We start from the raw sequence: 22,623 nt of genomic DNA on the forward strand, positions 1-22,623 counted from the left end.
ACTAGTTTATGATTTCAAAGTGCTGAACAGAAAATCCAGTGAACCAAAGAGAAAGAAAAAAAAAATGAACATGAAACCCTAACCGAAGAGGGACATTGAAAAAACAGCAACTTTTTTTCTTTTTTGTTTTTCTTCTTCAAAAAACAATGCACAACTCGTACCACAATATTTGAAAAAGCTAAAAACACTTCAAAATATTAGTTTTTGTATATATATATATATTTATATTTATGTATATATTTATATTTATATCTATAGAATTCTTTCTTTTTAAAACGGCTGCCATGAGTGTGTGAGTGGGTGATGGAGGCCCGGGGGAAATCCCCATAGAGCTGCAGTCTGAGACACAAACACAGGTCGAGCCGTTTCAACAGGCTATGGCAGCTCTTGACAGCTTATAACACACCATGCATATGATCCTGGCTTTCTCCTAAGCGAACACACAAAGACGGTATGCAGCCGTGTCCTTCAAACTCTCACACAGCCTCCACAATAGAAATGAAAAAAAAAGAAAAAAAAAAAAAGAGCATGAATGTGGAATGTTTCTCTCCCTGGACGTACAGCGATCTGTCGAGCACCCTCCGCTCCCTGACTCACCGTCGTCCTCCGGACGAGCCGGCCGGGTGTGTGTCTGTGCTTCTAGCCCTTCTCAGGGTTAAGTGCTTCAAGAGCTAAATCTTTCCGTGTTTGCGCCTCTGTAGTCCTACTTGACCTATGATTTTAAAATGCAAAATGAGTTAATGAAAAATAAAATAATAACAGAAATAACGTAGAGTAAGTTCAAGTCTGGGTGACTCAGTCATCGATCGCTAACGCACAGTACCTCCTCTGCTGTCTGGAGCCGGATGAAGACGGGCTCTCTCTCTTTTACCTACCGACAGTACGCGACAAGTCTTTGTATTAAAATAATTTAGAGTTTGAAGTTAGCCCATTCCTTCTTCGTCTCTTCCACTTGTGGTGAGATAGCACTTAAGAAATTGCACTTTGTAATTAAGAGCCCACCTCAACTGCCACTTTCATGTGTCTTTAAAATATCTGTGTGTTTGCGTTGTAATGTTTTTATTTTTTATCCCCCACCCCCTCATCTGGGCATGTGATGACTGACCTCTGACACTTCCGTACGTCTCAGTATGAAAATGCCACCTTCCTCCTTTCAGCAGGAGGTGACTCATGTTTCAGTTCAACATCAACAGCTCTAAAAACATTCTTCCACACCGACATCTCCCCTACTTTCTAGAAAGATGCGCCAAGGCTGAACGATCCAGGTGAAAACACAGATAAACAGGACTTATAAAACCTGTGTCTTTTTTTTTTTTTTTTTTTTATTTTGCCAATTGATCTGCCACCGGGACAGAGAGGACGGTCAAAAAGTCATTTCTCTTTCGTCCATCTCAGCAGCAGCATCCTCGCCCCTCCCACGTGAGAAAAAACAGGAGAATCAAATAAAAAGTGGTAAAGCGTTGGAATAAATGTCTTCTATACAGGTGAAAAGCGTTACGTGGTTGTCCGTTAGAGTGAAAGGCGCTCTTGCTTGATTATCCTGTTGAGGAGAAGCACACGATTGGTTCTCTCAGTTTTGCATTGGTCAGAAGGGAGTGTGTCTCTCTCTCCTGGGTGTGTGTGCATGCTCCTTTGGAGGGCTGGGGGGTGAGGGGGGGGGGGGGGGGGGGGGGTGAGAGGTGGGCGCCTGAACAGGACATAACGTCGGTTTCTCTCTGTGTATTCTTCCCCGGTCCTTCAGTAGGGCAGAGTGTCCAGGAACCTGTCAATCAACGGTGGGGGCGGTACCAGATCCTCCAGCTTCAGGTAGAAGATTCGTTGAAGGCCCTGGGTCCTCTGGGAGCGCAGCTCTGCCCTTAAGCCCAGTATGCGACTCAGTGTGGGGGCGGCCTTGGATGAGGAGGAAGAAGGGCCACAGCCCAAGTGGTCTCTAAGACAACATATCACTTTATTCTGGAGCTCCTCAACCCGCTTTGAGTCCTTTAGACCTGGGACTTGTTCTGAGGATAGACAAGGAGACAGGAATAATTCATTAAACACCAAAGATTAAGTCAGCGGACCACAGAAGAAATACACACATATACACATGAATCAGATCTCATTCAGCTGAAAGAACATTAGCTACATCTTCTTTTATATTGAATTCCACCTCATTAGCCTGTATGGCTCATGTTCTTAACAGGCCTTAACCTGCCTCATTCAGTACAGATCAATACTCAGTCTAACCTAATAAGCCCCCAGCACACTGCATGCGCACACGCACGGACGCACACACACGCACGCACACCCTCAACACAGAATCTCTGCAATTTAAAAATTTCGAACTGTGACGGAAACACAAGTGCTCAACAATTAGCCGATTATTTGCCCTGTGAGCAGCCAAATGAAATTAGAAACGCATGCGCGCGCACACACACACACACACACACACACATACACAGAACATACACTGTGTGCCCATGGCAACTCCAGTGGCACTCGTACCAGGCTTAATGTGACACTAACTCATTCTGCAGAGTACAGGGTGTCCAACCCCCACCCTAAACACACACACACACACACACACACACACACACACACACACACACACACACACACACACACACACACACACACACACACACACACACACACACACACACACACACACACACACACACACACACACACTCACACACACACACAGCTGGTGTGTTCTGCAGGGAGGCTGCCACTGAGACCAGTCTCACTTTGAGGTATCCATTATCTGAAGCTTATTTATTGTTTGTTTATGGTGACTCTTTTGTTTGTTGTGTTTGCTGGTGCAGAGTCACTCCAACCCTCCTTTCACCACGGCTTTCAGACCTCTCGCACACTCCTGCCTCCCTGTCTTCTTTCTTCCCACTCTCGCTATCCCTCCTTTCTCTATGTGCGTGAGCTCCTGCCGAGGGATCGATGGGAGCCTTTCTGCACAGGCCACTCTGAAGTGGTCGATCGCCTGGTGGCTCTGGCGGCTCGGCCGTGGTTCTGTGCTGTGTGCTTTGCCGAGGTGGCAGAGCGCCACTGAGAACGCCACAGATGCCATTCCAGAGCCGCGCTCCACGGTGAGGAGGTCGATCAGGCACAGAGTTAAGTGCTCCCCCAGAGAGTGAGGACAGGGTTGGAGGGCTCAGGCAGAAAAAAGAAGTGGAGGGAGAGGAGGTGGTGGGGGCAGGGTGAGCTGAGGAAGCTGAGGACAGCCGGGGGTGGGAGGGGGTTACCTGTTGCCTAATAATGCAACGATTCTGACTATGATGTCAAGGTTTAAAAAAAGAAAAAGAAAAAGGAAACGTGAACACTTAATTGCAGCATCTCCTTTGTCACCCCGGGTTCCATTTCTTTTGCATTTTATTGACAACTACTTCTGTCACATCTGTGCGTTCACAGAATGCATGCTGACTCTCCCTTCACTAGTTTTCACACATGAGCACTGATTAGAGGAACCAGGTGTGTGGCAGATGCAGCAGGTGCTTCTGGGTATCGGGTTCTAGTTTAAGGCAGGGATGTGCGAGTGCACGTGTGTGTGTCTTTGAGTGTATGTGTGACGTTAGTGGATGGATCCACCTGCTCGCCATCACGATGAATCCCGCATGAAAAAAAGCTCTGGACAAAGGCAAAGATGAGGTGTCCATGTGTATATTCATGTATTCAGTCTGCTTGATTGGCAGTATTTATGTGGGGTGAATCAGGCTGTACTTGTATCCAAAGCAGCATTTATATATGTTGTAAATATGTCCCATTATATTGTTATTATTGATAAGCTTTATTAGGGCTTCATGTGAAAATGTGTAAATGTAATTGTTATGAGACTATATGTGAGTGTGAGAGTCCTTGTCTATTCTTGTTTTTAATCAATGCTGCCCCAAAAACCAAAACAAATTCCTTGGATGCTGAACATTGCTGGCAATAAAAATCTTTCCGATTCTGAAGGAAACATTGAAGAAAAGAAAAAAAAGGTTGCTGGGTTTTATTCTTAGGTTTTGAATCCTCTAGTCTTATTTTTAGCCACTGATTATTTTTGATTGGAGATGTGTTGGTACCTGTGAGCAGTACGAGGGCAGCCAGGCAGGCAAAGGCAGAGGCATCCAGGTTTAGGCTCTGGAGGTGGGTGGAGAAATCCCGGATGGAGTCCAGCCACTCTCCGAACCCACGAAGGCACTGAAACCTGTGCAGCACCAAGCCGTTACAGAACACAAGCTTATCCTCTGAAAGCATCGACCTGGGAAACAGAGAGAGGAGAGGAGATGGGGGGGGGGGGGGGGGGGGCTGGTTAAATCTCCATTCCAGTTGAAGTCTGTATTTTCCCTCACGTATTGTAAATATCACTTAAGATACTGGGACAAGGAAACAATTACTATAAAAAACAATGAGAAAACCTGGCAGTGTGCGCACTCACACACAAATGGGACACACATCAAACACAAGCATGCAGCTGATTAACGTTGTGTTTTCCAAATTACAGCATTTTAAAACATTCCTGTGTTTCCTTGTGGTGGGGTGGGGTGAAGGGTTAGGGCAGAGGGCTGTTCTGAGCGTGTGTGTGTGTGTGTGTGTGTGTGTGTGTGTGTGTGTGTGTGTGTGTGTGTGTGTGTGTGTGTGTGTGTGCATGTGTGCGTGTGTCTGTGAGTGTAAGTGTGAGTGTGTGTGTGTGTGTGTGTGTGTGTGCGTGCGTGCGTGCGTGCGTGCGTGCGTGCGTGTGTGCGTGCATGCATGTGTGTGTATTTGCAGATAGGTAACAGTTATGGCTTTAATGTGCCCAGACTGTGGTGTGCAGTGGAAACGCAGAGCTTTAATGAGGAAATGAAAAGGCTTTTCAGATGTATTTAACCATCACTTACTCACGACACACAACATCCCACTCCTTCATCATCAAGCAGAGAAGGAGAGAGAGCGCGCAGTGATGACTGGTCCTTATTAGCGATCACAAGACATGCTTTGTCTTCTTTGCTACAGTGTTTATTACAGGAGGGAGGCGAAGGGTCAGAGTAAGCTAAAGGAGACGCAGGATGCTGCGCGGGAGGAGAAAGTGTGATGTTGGAAAACAGATGATGGTGAGAACGGAGAGAGTCCAGGAACAGCAGGGGGGGGGGGGGGGGGGCTCAAATTACACCCTGTGCAAACATTGGTTTTAGCAGTCAGGAGCTTAAGATGTGATGCCATTTGTGTCTAATTATCGTTACTACGATATAAAAGAGGTACTCCACCCACTCTCAGCCAGACGCCTGCATAAAGAGGCTTGCACTTCATTAACTCTGTCGAACATTCATAAAAAACATATTTTCTCTGTTTTACACACAAACAAAAGCCGTCAACAGTAGTTATCGCAGTTAAAATGTTTGTCTGCGACATATAAAGATGTAAAAATTAAGAGAGGAAATGAGGGAATAACTAATGGGCGTGTGCTGGGAGATGATGCAGAGCAAAAACAAATGCAAAATCCCAAGTTACAGTTTTGACTTGGAAAAAAAAAGTTGAAACACAAATCTGTTGTCTAACAACTTTTATGGATATTTCCCATTACTTAATACAGTAGCATAAACTCTGACAGTTTCACAGGTTTACTCCATTACATTCCCATTAAATATACGACGATAGTAGTACAACTTACAATATTTTTAAAACTGCTTTTGCGGTGTAAAAAAAACTCTGTGGACTCGATATATTCCAGTGATTAGCTGTCAGGTGGTCCCACAGAGTTCAAGAGATTACGTCTAAAATGTAAAGCCGCAAGTATCTGTTCCACCTCGCTAACCAAGTTTGCATTTTAGGAAGTGAGTAATTACCTTTCAAATAAGTTGACCTGGTTAATTTTTTTTTTCTCCATACTACTATTTGACCTCAGTCTGATAGTAGCACATGAGCAAACCTCCCCAGACAGACTGTGAGATAAGCAGCTAGGCAGATGCACGCACACAGCGGAACAGCTGGATGTCTGCCACACATTCCTCTCACCCCTGACGACTCCGTCACCACGGCATTCGACCAATAACCACAGAAACTGTTTGGTAACGGGACGCTTACAGCAATGTCGGCCCCGAAGAGTGGGGCAATTTTACTCTTTGCACACTGAACACACACACGCTCACTCACAGGCATACAGGGCACACGCTTGCAATGGGTAGGGGTCTGCAAGGCATCTCAGTTCAACGTGGGGTCAAAGCAGGGCCGCGTCAGTAGCCAGACCAGAGAGTCGACTGCATCCTCTGCTCTCACGGAAGACAGAGAATGGAAGACAGTGCTACGTTTATGTGTGCTTTCCACTGTGCAGTGGGAGTTTGGATGATGGAAAGATGAGCATTGTGTGTGTGTGTGTGTGTGTGTGTGTGTGTGTGTGTGTGTGTGTGTGTGTGTGTGTGTGTGTGTGTGTGTGTGTGTGTGTGTGTGTGTGCGCACATTGACTGAGGCCCTGATGAGTTCAGTATTATCAGTGAGTCAGAGTCCCAGCCTGAACCCCCTCCTTCCTCCTGCTGGGACTGTGATGCCACCGCCCATTTTCTCTACCCACCATGCACCTGGACCTACACAGTGAAGAGTAAGGCTTGGACTCTACATCATCTATGTGTGTGTGTGTGTGTGTGTGTGTGTGTGTGTGTGTGTGTGTGTGTGTGTGTGTGTGTGTGTGTGTGTGTGTGTGTGTGTGTGTGTGTGTGTGTGAGTAAGTGCGCTTGTATGTCTGACCATGTTGGTCTTCTGCCCTAGACGACAGCGCAGACAAAAGGACGAGCTTGTAGCCTGGCCCCCCTACTCCCCATAAATTTAACCAGCCGCATGCCTTACAAGAGCAGAGCGGTAACCCGGGGTAACCCTAAGGCAAAGATGGGCCGGGGCAGTCAAAACGGCACCACAGGTATCCACGAGGACGCACGCACGCACCCTCGCATGCACGCACCCACTTTCTACTTCCTTTTCTGTCTCAAGTCACCTGACCTGAACATGTATTTCCCTGCCACCATAACAGCCCTTTACAGTTTCTCAGCTGACTGGTTTTCAGATGGAATTGATCCTGTCAATTCACAGTTCACAATGTTAGCACAGTTTTAGCCTGCTGAACACACACACAGAGCACTCTGTGTGCGTCAGATATCAGACGAGAGGAGCGGAACTCTGTGGGTGTAGCTGCTGTCATAGCTACAGACTCCATTCATAATTTGGTTCATATGGCGATTACTCAGCTCCACTCCGCCCACTCTGGAGATACACCAACACAGCAGCGCACAGTGTTTCCAGCACAGTTCCACACTGTACTGTAAGGCATATCAAACGCTTCTTGTTCTTACAATGACGTGCAAAATGATCCCAGGAAATTAAGGGATTCCTAATAAGATGTTACGCAAGACTTTTTTAAAGTTGTGCCAATGTGTGACGCTATCTTCTACCCATGATGTCATGAGAGTGTCGCTGCTGAGACAAGGGCTTCATCTTCGCCTGCTTACCTGTGAGCCAATCGCAGGACAAACAGCTCCAGGAAGGCCGAGTCGATGAGCAGGTTCTGGTCGTCACGCTGGAGTTCGGAGAAGCCGGGCAGCCGGTCGGCCCAGCACCGCGTGGTCTCCATCGAGATGGTGAGCAGCCTGTAGAAGAGTTGAATGTGATCCGCATCTGATGAAGAGGATGGAGGGTCTGCAGCGCTGAACTGTGTCACAAGGAGAGCAAAAAAAAACATTCAATCAAATTCAAAAACACAAACAAAAAGGGGCCATTTCTCTGGGAGTAATTAAGTGTTGTACGTACTTGGCTGTAATCAAGGTCACGAGGTGTGCAGTGGGAATAAGCCCTGAGCAGAGCGGAGAGCAGACTGAGAGGCGGCGAAGGAGGAGACGCCTCCGTCTGCAGGGGGCTCTTTGGTTTGGAGGGCAGACGGCCTCGGCGCCCCTTCAAGCTATCAGTACGTACCACTGTGAGCGGGAGGAAAGAAAGAAGAGGCAACAAAGAAAGTTTTTATTTCAGCTGAATGCGATAATAATAGCAGCGCTGCATGCACAACGGACTTCTGTTTCTCCTCTGATTGACTTGATATCAGTAAGTTGTAGTAGTGGAACTATGAGTGAAAACAAGAAAATACTTTCTTTTTTTTTTTTTTTTCATGTCAGCTTTCCAGCAGCACCTCTGTCCCAACACAGGAGGCTGCATGCCAGCAGATGGCAGTGGAGCTGTTCCACAAGCTGCAGACTCAAGGTAAAAAAGAAAGGTGTGTGTGTTTATTTGGGTTTATGTGCACATTTGTGTGTGGCGGTGAGGGGGTATTACAGGGTGTGTGAGACAGGCGAGAACCTCATGGACACAAGGACAGTCCGATGCTCCACATCAACAGAGCATCTTTGCTGAACAAGAGTGGATGAAGTCGCCTGTACATCACACACACACACACACACACACACACACACACACACACACACACACACACACACACACACACACACACACACACACACACACACACACACACACACACACACACACACTCAACTTGACCTCTACTGGAGCTCCAAGAGAAGACCCACGCGCAGGTATAAGTTGCAAACTCCACACACTTGAGTGTGAACTACTGCACCACTGTGGTCAGCTCTATGCTTGCTATTCATACAAACCCACCCTGGGTTAAGGAGGTTAAATCGTGTTGGGGACTAATTGGTGGGCTGCATTTCCTATTTTCTTTCTCACCGGAGAGAGGATGGAGTTCCTGCATGGCCGTGTGTGATGTTACCACAGGCCATATCATTACCGGCCCATTAAACCCTGATTGCAAAGGCGTAAGTTGTGATGATCGTGTGGAGGTCAGGGTTGTGTTGCATGATCAAGATGTGTGTGCGCGTGTCAGGTGTGTGTGAGCTCCTACCTTCCTTCACCATGCCCACACTCAGGCACTTCTGGAAGCGGCAGTACTGGCAGCGGTTGCGTCTCCTCTTGTCCACAGGACAGTTCTTACTGGCCAGACACACATACTTGGCGTTTTTCTGCACAGTGCGCTGGAGAAACAAGAAACAAGGCAGCGCAAGATAATCAGCCTCCAAACACAATCAACACCTAATATTTGATTTGTTTAATTCAATTTCGTTTCCCCCCCTCTCCCCCCCCCCCCTCTTCTTCTCCATCAAAGAATGGAAGCAGAAGCTCGCAGGTCAGATTTTAATTACGCGCTGAAAGGCGACGGTGACATCAGTATAATTAGATAAAATTAATTTTCCAACAAGCCTCGCCTGCAGGAGGGACAATTTTATTAGCGCCGGAGCTGACAATGGGGATGGAGCGCGTGGCGTGCCGAGGCGGGTCCCGCGAGATGGGGAAGGGGGGGGAGGGATGGGGAGGGGACAGCGGCCGCGAGAGCTGCGTGATCAGATTGTTTGTGAAGCTCGCGGGTCAGCTCGTGGCACCTCCGGGGCCTCGCGCCGTGCGCCGCGCGCCTCCTCTCCACGGGCCCCGTGGGAGCTGTTTTCTCCTTGGCTGGCTCGCGCGATTATTACTGACCTTATTAAAATGAAATCAGAAACGGGCCACGTGGGGGTGAGCGCGCTGCGTGAATGAAAGACAATAAGGACTGAGAGAGTAGTAAATGCCTTTACCCGGTATAAAGTTTGATTGAGGAAAAGGAGAAGAAGAAGAAGAAATAAGCAGCTTTGAAGTGGAATACGTTGCATCTAACTATTTGGACACAGAGCTTCGGTTTGTCCATCATGGTGTGGTGGGCAAGAACAGGGCTGCTCTTTGTGAAGCAGCTGATTGTTCCTAATGCGAAACCACAAACCAATATGATCAGTTGTCGTGGAACAGTGGACTAAACCAAGTGAGGCCTACAGGCCATGCTGCCAATGATTATAGGTGCCTTTGACAAGATGGAGTGCTTCAGGAAGTGAGATCTGCCTGGTATGTGTTGTCTTCTGGGTTTTAACAGGTCTTGTTTCTCTCAATGAGTCTTGTCTTTTAACATCCTGGTCTTGTTCGGGTTATAGTAGTTTATTTTTAATCTTTTTTGGTTAAGCCTAGTTTAGTTCATGTTCATTTTACTGCTTCTGGCTGCTTGTTGCTCTGTTGTTTATGTATCAGCTGATCCCATTCCTGGACTGTCTACTATCTACTTGACTCCCCCACTTTCATGTTTCAATTTCTTTTATCCCCAACCTTGATATCTAATCCCTTTCTTGTCTTGTCTCATCTGATTCAGTTTCTGATCCATGTTTTGGCTCCATGTTACTTTGCGCCCTTCTGGATACCTTCTCCAGTGTGATTGATTGGCTAAAACTTTGTACCAAACTTTGCTGATTTGACTGCGCAGTAACTGAAAGTCCTGCAATTGACTCAACACAAGATTCCATCTCTAATGCAACCTTTTACCTGGCGTGCAAATCTGTGAACAAACCGATTACATAGGCAACTCAAATTTTCACTGTAAATACAGTGATTTGCAGAGTGTTTACATTACATATGCTGTCAAGCTGTGACTCCAGTCCTGGATTAACAGAATAAAGTCTAATTTAAACAAACTCCACAACCGGAAAGTGCTACAACATCCTCTTTTCTTTAACGCCTCTAAAACACATCAAAACAAATCCAATTAGGAACCCCTTGCGCCACACATGCTGGTGCCCCCGGGAAACCAATAAGACACCAATTATTCCATATGCTTCGACGCCAGTGCGGAACTGACGCATATTAGGCGCAAGCACCGGATGGGAGTCGTTGTCATGGCACTGCAGATCACTGAGTGTCTCCCTCTCATCCCTTCAATGGTCAGTGACCCGAGCAGGCAAGGATAAGTTAGTTATGGTCATTAATGCGGTCGAGGGAAAATTTAATCTATTTTGCTGAAATGAGGAGTTAAATGTGCACAAAATCCATGCTGATGTTTATCTACACCTTTATAAGACAGGCATTTATTTGACCATTCACATCAGTTTTTAGTCAATCCAATATACTCGAGGACAGTAAATCTGTTTTCAGATGGATTTTACGGTGGAATGTTTTAAGCCTCAAAACACATGTGTTTCTGTGCACAGAGTGTAAGGGTCAGAGGTGAAAGAGATGTATCTGAGTTGTGGATCTTGTGTGAGGGTTACGTCGCTCTTCTTGCTGACCCCAGGGCTTAATTTATAAGATAGACGCTTTCCTAGAAATGCCTGTTTGCAACTCTGATAAATTGAGCTCTCATGAGTTAGTGCTGGTCTGACTCCTGCTGTTTACTGTCTTTATCTATTCTGCGTATGCGTGCATGTCGGCTTGAATTCATGTGACTTCTTTCCTCTCTAAACGCAGAGTGGTACATGGCTGGTGTCACATCGGAGAAACGACCTGTCTGACCAAATACAGCAGGACGAGCTAGAGGTACCCGTGTGTTTCTTCCACATGCGCAGGTGAGCAGAGTCATACACAAATCATGTTAGTATGATTATAAACCCTGTAGATAACTCTTCTACTTTGTAAGTTGCATGCTCATTCATTGCAGTTTATGAATGAGCCAGTGTGAAGTATGCTTTGCGGTATTTAAATTAAATTGCACAGTCATCTGTTCTCTGTTTCAACTTCACTTGTACACATTAAATGAAGTCAAAACGGTTCAGTAAAATGTCCAGGGTCAGAATGCTGCGATGAGTTATGCGCACTTGAAGCGCATTAACAGATACACACACACACACACACACACACACACACACACACACACACACACACACACACACACACACACACACACACACACACACACGATGCTACCAGAGGCGACCATGCTGTGGTTGTTGTTGGGGCTGGATGGAGGCATGCAGAGACAGATTCTTGACATGTAACATGTGCTAATAGCCTATGCTTAAATGAAATGCCTTTAGGGGCTTTGCCCACCCTCACCCCGAATCCTATCCCCTCCCTTGTCTTAGATCTCTGGTTCTCGCTCTCTCTTAGCAAAAAAAAATTGTTTGAAGTGGAAAAAAAAACATAGGTACGCATCTATGAGCCAAAATTGTTTGTAGTAATAACTTTCATTCAAAGTACCGAGGCATGAACTGGCATATGCAAACAGTATGTACTGTGTCTACGCGTATTAATGTGCTCGCCCTATATGTGCATTCAAGTGATGAAAACTTGTTTTTCTTTCAAAACTAGACAGACAACTCTCAGTTGGGTTTTTTTTGTACCTGACGTGCCATGCAAGCAATGGCAAAGAAAAACTGTGTAGTTGAGTTGAGATGAATGTGAATTTTGGCTGATAAAAGAGCAGCTAAAGTTAGTCACTGGTTGGTTAGCGAGTGCATAAAAACAGTTGACTTCATTGTCCTTGCTGTTTGTAATACAATGTTTTATACTTGCAGCTAAGGTAGTCCTTAATTTTAAAAATTCAAATTCTGAATAGGTCCTCTAAATTAATGGGAACCAGTGAATGGAACACATTATTCAGTTAAAATAATACAAACACAGGAAACACCACTTATTAAAGAGCTAAAATTAATTCACAAGGAAAATGTGCATCAAATTGCAATAATGAAATAACAATAATTCCCAGCGTGCTTCTACTATAGTTTAATGTGTAATAACTATTCATGGATGATTAAATATAATCAGGAAAATATTTTTGGGGAACAATAAGACCATCAGGATAATGGCGGTAATGTACCTGAGAATTTATGAAAAACAGCAGGTGTGTGAATAGCATGTTTCACTTTCTGCTGTTGCGTCCCCGACTGGCTGTGTAACAGACAGAAAAAAAAAACCCTTCATGTGTTATGTTTTTTCTATGCGTGTCTGGCTGTGTGCATATGTTGTGTGCATGGTCGGTTGCGTTTGCATGCGTGCATAGAGGAAACATGGCGAGGCTCGACAGGCTGCAGAGCGCTGCAGAGAGCAGACAGCCCGCAGCCTGCTGCCACCAGACGATGTTTTCATTAATTACCAAATAAAAACAAATTGTGAAACTAATTGAAAAGAAGGATAATTCATTTCCACCTACCAGAGGCATTATTCAATTACCTCCATGTTTGCACCCTCCTTCTTGCTGTCTCTTAATTTGCGCTCTCATGTCCCATGCAACCAGTAGAATGCTTAACAAGTGTGCTGGAAATTGTTATAATTTAAAAAGAAAAAAAAAGGGGCGGGGGGGTCTGCAAAGAAATTATTTGACAGCGGGAATGTGAGTATGATGTTACTGTAAAACAATATATATATATATATATTCATGATTGTTTTTATGTGTATGTTGTGCTTCATGAAAAGCAAAAGGAAAGATTAGTGACTAAAATCTGGCTCCTGGTAATGGCAAGTATGTGTGTGCACGTGCACAATAACTAGGAAGGCGTTGGGTTAACTCATTCGAAGGCCTGAATTACGGACTGACTCATATCAGTCCCTGCATTCTGTCAGTGAAATGTGGTCAATTTTGTGGCCACTGATTCACAACAGACATGCTGAAAGGAAACTTTGATTTCAAGAGAGGATTCCTTTCATGATGACTTTTCACCGCTATTCATTCTGGAGCATCAAACGATCTGACGATGAGTTTTAATCGTTCTCTTGTAGCACCTACGAGACTGGCGACCACGCATATGCGCACTTTGCCCACTTGATTGATGGGAGATACGACCAGTGGGCACGTTGCACTTTCGCAATGACTTCAGAGGGGATCGACACGATGCAGAAGAGGCTGTGGTGTGGGAGCAAAGACGAAGGCAACAGAGTTGCTTCAAATAATCACATCAGTCAGTGTGCAGTGGAGTCACAGACACTGTGGGATATTTTGAGGTGGTTTATGTCTGTGGTGAGTGCATTTGTTTCTACAAAGGTCAGAAATTTGGCAAGATACTTTAGAAAACAAAACGGGAATAGAGAGGAACGGGAGATGAAATTGGACTTCCGATCTTTAAAGAGATTTACCTTGAAGAAGCCCTTGCAGCCCTCACAGGTGCGCACGCCATAATGCTGGCAGGCCGCGTTGTCCCCACACACTGCACAGGTTCCCTCTCCCTGGGGGCCGCGTGGGGGAGGCGAGGGCAGGGTGTCTCCTAATAGAGGACCGCAAGGCCCAAGAGCCAGAGAGCGGAAGGCGAGGCTGCTGCCACCGGCACCGCGGTGCAGCTGGTACATGGGCTGCTCCAGAGGAGGACCGTGGGGATGGGAGACCGACGAGGAGGAGGAAGAGGAGGAAGAAGAGGTACGGACCAGTCCTCCTCCCAGGCTCTCGTAGCCACCAATGCTGCCCCCGCTGTGAGGTGGCGAGTGCTGGTAGAAATGCGGAAAACGAGGAGACTTGAGGGCTCCCGTGTCCAGGCCGGAGCCCAGAGAGTGGGGGTGCGACGGAGGGACCAGCGAGTGCTCCTCCCACAGGAAGGATGAGCCAGGTTGGGGTGGCAGAGACGGGGTGGTGGGGGTAGAAGGTGGGGACTGTTTAAAGTACATAGAGGAAGAGGCCATGGTCTCCAGTGGAGAAGCAGTTGGGTAACTCTCCTCCTCCTTTTTGATGGTGGGCCTGTGTGTGGGCATCTGGTAGAGGCATGAGGACTTGGGCTCGTAGCTCCCCTCCACGAAGACATTAAAGCTCGGGAGGGAGGTGGTGGCGGCGGCCGAGATCTCGCCCCCACCCAAGTCCAGCTTGGTGTAGTCGGAGGTCATAAGGTCAGAGCCGTAGCTGTCACCCTGGTAACTGAAGGACTGGCCAGAGTAGGCTGAGCCTGGAGGGGCGGGCCCATACTGAGCCTGCACACAGGGCATGTCTGCCGGGAAACAGAGCACACGTACCGGTTAGAGCCGCGTGGCACATCAGACCACGAACATTTCATTCTAACATTACAGTTATGATGTTAGTGAGGACAGAACAATCATTAGTCAGAGAGTTCATTGACATACTAGTGCACAAACTATTTTAAACACAGAAGCAGGACTTTGACAAAAAAGATCACTGAGAGAAGCAGAGTACAGAAAAGATCTTACTGTAAAAGTACAGGGTATATGTAGACTGTGTTACAGGAACATGCATACAGAGGTACAAAAAGTTCGTGCCATCATTCAAACAGTCAACGACTAAAAAAATTCTGCACAGCTCTATTGGAACAAACAGTGTTTCATTTTTCAGCTTTTGGGGAGTGACATATTGCACGATGCTAATAACGTTTTCTGAATGCACCTTTCAAAGACAAGCTTTGAACAACTCTTTCCATGTGTTGCCTCACTTTCCTGCATTAACACTTTGTACTCTTACGCTGAAAAAAATAAATAGAAAATAAGCATAGAAGAACCATTTGGAGCACACCGACACACTCACAATCCCCAAACACTGCTCAATCTCCCGCAGTTAGTTTGGTTACAGAAGCTGTGGCTCATCAGCACACGATGCTGCGTTAAAGCCAGCGAAGCAAGATCGAACGTGTGTTTGTGTGTGGGTGCACACGCTGGTTAGTCAGATGGCAAAGCAGATGAGATAACATAACATAAAAAAACAAAACAATGGAACCCCATGGTGGTGCTGGATGCATGCTGCACGCACACACACACACACACACACACACACACACACACACACACACACACACACACACACACACACACACACAGAAATTTCCTCTAACTGCTGCAGACGCCCCCCCCCACACACACACACACATACACACACACACTTTAATTCAGTTAAACTCCCAGCAACAGGCAACCCCATCCCATCATCTCTAAGTGTGTGCGTGCTGCACGGCCTCCTCTTATCAAACTCTTACGTAATACACGACACCTGCGCTTGCTTTCGTACTCCTGAGCGCGCGCGCGCGCGCTGAGTGTGTGCGAGGCTTTAATCAGTCCCGAGTGTCAGCGCAGCCAGGGTTTTGTGGTGTTTGCTCGTCGCTCTTGAGCAGGGAACGGTCAACACAGCGCTGCTCCCATTGACGCCCAGCATGCGCGCGCTCTGCCGTAATCGCCCCTATTCCACCGCGCGTCATGTTTGTCTAGTCAAATACGGGACCTGTCGGTCGTACTGTTGTTGAAGCACTCACAAATTCCATCCATGCGGACTCACTTAGACCTAGAAGGGGGGGGGATAAAAGGCTATTTTATGTATTTTAGAGAAAGTATCTACATATCTACCTTAAACTTCACAAGAACGCAATTTCTCTATTTTTGTATAAATTGCAATTTACATGCAGGAATGATAGGAAATGTGAAATTTTCTAGACAGCCTATAGCATGAGGTCATATATTCGGAATAACACAAATGTCACTCACGGCGGATACATGCAGAGTGACACATTTATTTATTCGCTCTAACACAATTAAAGTGTTAAGTCGTTGGGGGGGGGGGGGGGGGGGGGCGGTGCGTGCGTTTCGGCTCTAGGGGCTTGGAAACAAAAGGATGACTCAAAGCGTTAATTAAGTAAAAAAAAAAAAAAAAAATCCAATACAGCATATTCACCTACTTAACTTTATTTTTTTCCCCCTCACTTATTTATTTCTGTAGAGACTTTGAACGTCAGAAATGAAAAGCATATGGTCCAAATCTCAATCTAAGCTTTCTGTTTAAGGGTGAAAATACAATCCTCATAATTATAAATATATATATATATATATATATATATATATTTTGAAAAACTAAAGTGGATATATTTTATTTTTTAATTTATCAACAAGTTTAATTTGTGGGTTATTTCAAATTCAGGATATGAGTCAAACCGTGGGTTACGTGCTCTTGACGCCATCAACTATCTTTTATTTTTTTAATTTTTTTGGTCTTTAAGTGACCAGCCCACGTGGAAAAGGGTACACGCATGAAGTGACATGTGGCGTAATGGGGCCTCTTTGGGCTGTGGGTTACCCAAAAAACTTCCACAACTAATCAGGTGGAAGAGAAAGAGACAGAGAGAGCGAGAGAGAGGGGGGGGATTGAGTACAGTGGTGAACTTTGTGGCTCAGTGTGTTATGTCAGTAGGTCAGACCTCAGATCATCAGGCATCTGTTAGTGTACAAGAATTATCACACCTGTCATATAGGGTATTTCACCTGCAACTATTACACAATTCAATACTTTTATTCTCTGTGTGTGTGTGTGGGTGTGTGTTTGTGTGTGTGCGCGAGTGATACACACTTGCATATGCACAGACATTTCCATTGTTAATGATGTTCCAGATGTAAACACAGGCCTGTATGTACCGATCCTGCTGAAAACATTCACCCTTATCCTGAGCGGAACCTGTAAAACCACTTGTGTCTACAAATGTCTCACCCTTTACATGGGGTGACAAACCTGGCCTCCACTCAATAGCATACACACACACCCACGCTGACAGGTTTGCATCATCTATCATTCAACAGCACCTAACGTTGGAATATTTTTGTTCCTATATGTCACCAAACATCCTTGACTCCAACACCACCATCAGATTGCCTTAAATCCACTTGCATGCAATGCGTGTGTGTGGGTGTGTGTGCGTGTGTGTAAGCAAGAGGGGACAGACAACCCAAGCAACACAGGTGGTGCAGCATAGTGAGGTGAAGGGAAACAGTCTCTAACCTCGAGGTGTGCATTTCAACTGGACAAACTGCAGCTGTTCCAATAACTGAGTGCGCTTGTTCATTGTCAGAATGCCATAGATCTAACAAATGAAAACATGAAGCAGCAGACATAAATATAAAAATGCATTTCTTTTTCAGTGATTCAGGAGGCAAATTGTTTGAATTCAGTGCTCTCCAATAAACAAAGTGAAGCAATTTCATTCATACTGACACACAACAGACAGAGACAAGATCACTTCATCATCAGTGAGTTTTTGGGGTAATTTATATTGAAGTCAGATCAAGTGTTTAATTAAGCAAAGATCACATTTATATATACATTTTTCTGCCAAGTATAAATAGGCTACAATAAAAAATATTACAGAAATGTTGCAATAGAAATACAATCCATAATTTTAAGTTTTCATAAAGACTTTTCAAAGCCTTGTTGAGTCACAAAGAGGATCGAAGACTGACTTGCTTTTATAGTCCGCAGATTATGGAGTTAGGTGTGCATCGTCTCACAAGTATCTCATCTTAGTGAGTAAAAGGTCAAAATAAAATGTCAACTCAGTCCGCACTTGCCAGCTTAAACGCCAACTCACACAAACGCACGCGGGCTCATAAACCGGAAACCTCACACAAAAAGAAAATAATCCCTGGACATTCTCAGCTTGAATTTGATTTTTACGACGGAAGAAATGACAAAAAGAAAAAAGAAAAAAACTCGACCTGTTGACTGAATTTTTTTGACCCGTGTAGTATTTTCTCTGGATTATTGGTCATTTTTTTGTGGAATAAATTATCACCAAAATCACATCACCAAACCCGCCACTCTGACTCCATCTAAGAAAATTAGCAGCTTCTACATACATCTTAAAAACGTGGGGAAGAAAGGAAGAAAAGAGGAAAACAGAAAGAAAGCAAAGATGAAGTTTAAATAGTGTGTGAGTGTTGGCTTCCTCCGTGTACCTGGTGAAAGAGCTTCGCGCTGAATGGTGCTGGGTGTCCGGGGTTTAGGGGTGGCGTGGCTGCGGCCGTGACAAGGCTCCTGGAGCAGGGAGGACTCGGCGGGCGTCGCTGAGGGAGTGTCGGATCGCTGGGGCTCCAAGCTCGGTCGGGCGCGCTCTTCCGAACCTGTGCCTGCGGGAGAGATTAGATCAAGTTTAAATCCCTGTTTGGAGTCTCAAATAAAAAGACAGAAAGATAAAAAAGATCTGCAACTGTCTTTCCCATGCCACAATCGATCTTTTCATCACCCCCCCCCCCCCCAGACATGAAAACTCATCTTTCTTTTGATTTTACTAACTTTGCGAGTACAGGTGCGGTTGGAAAACATTCTTAAACCATAAAACAAAAAATATATACCCAGACAGCAGTTTTAACAGTATTAAACAGAGTTTATTTATCTGAAAATAGACGACTCATAATAAAAACAAAGCACCATGCCTACCGGATAGTGTCAGCAAATGAGTGAAAAAGAGAGGGAGCGATGAAAGTGGATATAAACTGAGCGCATGTCAAAACAAGATAGTACTCGTCGAAACAGTGATCTATAGAATAGACTCTGGCTGCTCGTGCAGATTGAATCTTAAATAAAGGTGAATATTTACACATCTGGATTTAACAGACACTCAAATTGGCATTAGAGCTGTCATTAAATCTATGTTACGAACAAAGTATATAAACCCCCCCGCACACGCACAACTAAGGACATTTGGCTCATTTCAAAACTTACATTTACGTGGGCGGCAAGTTTCATTCTAACTTTAAAGTGGACGCCGTAATTTTTTTTTTTTAAACTTAATTTCTGTAAAGCATACACTCAATCAGACCAACGATGTATTAAAAGAAAAAAAAAATACAGACCTACAAAAGTGACAACTTTTATGAAAGCAGTTTGTGGCAGTGCCTCCAGGCCATCGTTTTTCTTGCCTCTGATAAACACCGTATTCGCCTGCTCAGGGTTCATCCAGAATAGAAACGCAAACCTCGGAATTTTTTGGAGAGTCGGACCTGAAACTATAACGAGCGGACTCCTGTGCGCCGTGCGCCTCCAACTCCTTCTGACTGCAGAAGGACTCGCCGTGGCGGTCGGATTTCAAGGCCCAGAGCGCCCCCTTTCTGTCACACACTCAGTTATATAGACGCACTCTCTCTCTCTCTCTCTCTCTCTCTCTCTCTCTCTCTCTCTCTCTCTCTCTCGCTCTCTCTCTCTCTCTCTCTCTCTCGCTCCCTCCTTCTCCCTCGCTCACTCTCTCTCTCTTTCTCCCCCCCCTCTTGAAATATACACGCAGACACCTCAGCATTGCGAGAGACCACTCAGTCCTCCAGTGTGCGTCTCAAACCTCAATATACTGTCCAGCACCTGCAGCCTGCCGTGGCGTACAGCTTTTTGTTAACTGATCACACGAATCCAGCACAACCACTTTTCCCTGAACTCTCAATTTGCAGGTCAGTTCTCAGAAAGAAAGGAAAAAGAAACCAAAACGCCAAGACCTCAGTGACCCCTTGTAATGAGTCCACGCTTTGTTTTTTTTGTTTTTTTTATAATAAACGTCTGATCTGTTGAACCGCAAAATATTTTGAAACACACAAAAACACACAGACAACAGTAAACAAACAAGTGGAGCTGTATAACATGTATTTTATTAGGTCTGATTTAATAGTTAAGCCATTACTTAATTCTGTATGGAGCCACTTGACTACACACAAATAACCCTTTACGCCTGAAATAATGAATTTGTCATAGTAACAGAAGAAATCATATCATCATAAGTCAGTGCCTCTATTTTTGAACAAACTCGTGAACTCGTGCGTAGAAGGGCTCCGTGTTTGTCGTGGGTTTGCGGAATGAAGCCAAATTGTGTTTGTTTGAGGAAAAACTCAATTTTATGTAATGTGACACATTCAGTAGGTTTTCTCTCGTGAACAAATGGATCCACCTCTTGATTTCTTCTCAGAACGAGCTGGCCGCTGGGGCTCTGGCCCCGCGCGCACCGGTAACCAAGAGAACCACAGAAGAGCTGCAAAGCACGCGCCCCGGAGCGCCGGTAGCCCCCGGTAGCCCCTCGCACCAATAACCCCGGACAGCGCAAGGCTTCCAGCAAACAGAGGCAGAGAAAGGAGAGGACATAAAGGAGTGACCAGGGAAATATGTGAGTACTGTAAATCAGCTCGGAGACTGTCAGAAGTGCCTGCATGTGTGCGTGGCTGCGTGCGCGTGCGTGCTTAAACTTCAGGATGTGAGAGAGGAAGAAAAAAAAAAAAAAGGTAAAATCAGCAAGTTACTCAAGTACCTCAACTCAGCAATGGGAGTACCTTATAAACTATACTGACAGCCCACTGCCCGTGTGGTTGTTAAAGAATACCATGTGTTTTCTCTAAATCACACCAGGAAATATCTGGGCATGACTTTATAGTCCAGTGTGTCATCACATGGAAGACAGGCCGTGCCCCCGTGGAGTCAGTCACCAGATTGACCTGCTTATTAATATTGTGTATATGAATCGAGATTAGTGCTGCAGTCTTAATCCTGAAAAGCTGCAGGCTTAGTTTATCAAAGGCGTTCTGTGATAAGCGACTCATAAAGTGAGTTATCAGCGGCATGGTTTATCAACACAAACACACCCACTTTTCCACACACTCACATACACACAGAAGCAGAACACTTCACACTGTACATATAAAACATTCATTTAAGTCCAGACCTCCCTTGAAAACACATATATCCTTAAAAAAAAAAAAAAAAACTCCACACATGGGATAAAATGAAAGAACATTAAGTCTTCTCTCTGGGCTCCTGTGTAAATGTGGGTTAGACCACTCCGATCATTTGTGTGTCTAACTCCACTATTCATTGTATGAATGAGAGACATCTCATTTCCATGACAACCGGAAAGGATATGATACCTTCCCTGCCGCAAATTAAATTCAATTCCAGCCTGGTTTGCTCGTACAGGCTCACAGGCAGAATGAGCAGCTGTTGGCGGAGCCTGACATATCAACAGGTTATAGGCGCTCAAAGTTAGACTCGTGGAAGACAGAGTACAACATCAGCACGAAACGTCATTAGATTATTAAAAAAAATCGTGAACACACAAGCACACGAGACGGTAATCATGTTCTGCACGAGTCTGGCAGTCCATCTATCAATCCATCCATCCATTCATTCATCCATTCATTCATTCAGTTCACTTACTGGTTTGCTGTAGCGGTTCCGTCTTTACATGTGGTAATAACCTCGTATGAAATATCCTATCTCCATCCAGAATATCACCAACAGTTTGAAGTGATATAAAAATGTAAAAAAAACAACAACTTAATTTAGCGAGGCATAAGATTAAAAAGTTTCGCGCTCTTCCGCTTACTTTTTTTTTTCTTCTAAAAGTAGAAAAAAAGTAGAAAGAAAATGAAATTTAAAAAAATAAAAATCAAACTCCGGAGTGTGAGGAGCGTGTCTGCGTCCGTCCCCGTGCACCGAGCGAGTCGGTGCTGATGGGTGCTTTGCAAAGTGTGAGGTTGTAACGCGGGTTTGTTTATGTGCGCCGTCTGAGGGGAGAAAGTCAAATAGAGCATTTATGTGGGCTCTGCCTCCACATAGAGCGCCTGGTATGCGCTACGTCAATGTGACGCCATGGGAGAGGTGACGTCACCGCCCCTCGCTCTCTCTCCCTCCGTACAGTACTGGACACACATAAGCCCCGCACGCCGTGCCAGAGAGAAAGAGAGCGAGGGCGGAAGAGAGAGCATCGCGCAGAGCGAGAGAGAGAGAGGCCGTTGGTTTGATGGTTGCAGCGGAGGAAGCCGAGGGGGATCCGGCAGGCGGGCGTGCTCACGCGCTACTCATATCACAAATCACACCGTTTGCCTTGTTTACTAGTTTACTAATATCTTCATAACGTATAGCAAATATTAATATTTAAAACATATTTAAAGAGACTGTTTTTGTTTTTAATGCCAAGTATGTTTTGGACTTGAGCCAGGTTATGATTCAAATTAAAGAAACTCATACAGAAAATCCAAAACTAGAACTAGACACCTTTCATAAACCACAACATGTGAGTAATTATTTTGACTATTGATTGAACAAAATGTATATTATAATATATATTTGTACATTAATAGAATTGTGTTATATTTCTGAGAAATGTGTTATAGCGT

At 45.1% G+C, this 22,623-nt stretch overlaps 1 protein-coding gene across 4 annotated transcripts; it reads right to left on the bottom strand.

Annotated features, from left to right (window-relative positions):
• Positions 1 to 1,329: 1,329 nt before the first annotated feature.
• On the bottom strand, positions 1,330 to 22,158 carry nr4a3 (nuclear receptor subfamily 4, group A, member 3). 4 transcript variants are annotated; one of them, XM_080471938.1, is made up of 9 exons: positions 21,662 to 22,013; positions 18,433 to 18,603; positions 17,480 to 17,561; positions 13,867 to 14,702; positions 8,855 to 8,984; positions 7,750 to 7,913; positions 7,452 to 7,651; positions 4,059 to 4,237; positions 1,330 to 2,000 (listed from the first exon to the last, which is right to left on the bottom strand). In XM_080471938.1, the coding sequence occupies exons 3-9, from the start codon at positions 17,541 to 17,543 to the stop codon at positions 1,738 to 1,740; spliced, it is 1,836 nt and encodes a 611-aa protein (XP_080328064.1). In that variant the 5' UTR covers positions 17,544 to 17,561; positions 18,433 to 18,603; positions 21,662 to 22,013; the 3' UTR covers positions 1,330 to 1,737. The 4 variants fall into 4 exon arrangements, with proteins under 4 accessions (XP_080328064.1, XP_080328065.1, XP_080328066.1 ...); XM_080471939.1 differs by lacking the exon at positions 21,662 to 22,013 and adding an exon at positions 19,330 to 19,534; XM_080471940.1 differs by lacking the exon at positions 17,480 to 17,561 and having other exon boundaries at positions 21,662 to 22,158.
• Between the last annotated feature and the right edge of the window lie 465 nt (positions 22,159 to 22,623).

The sequence above is a fragment of the Lipophrys pholis genome (genome assembly GCF_963383615.2).
Source record: "Lipophrys pholis genome assembly, chromosome: 9".
NCBI lineage: Eukaryota > Metazoa > Chordata > Actinopteri > Blenniiformes > Blenniidae > Lipophrys > Lipophrys pholis.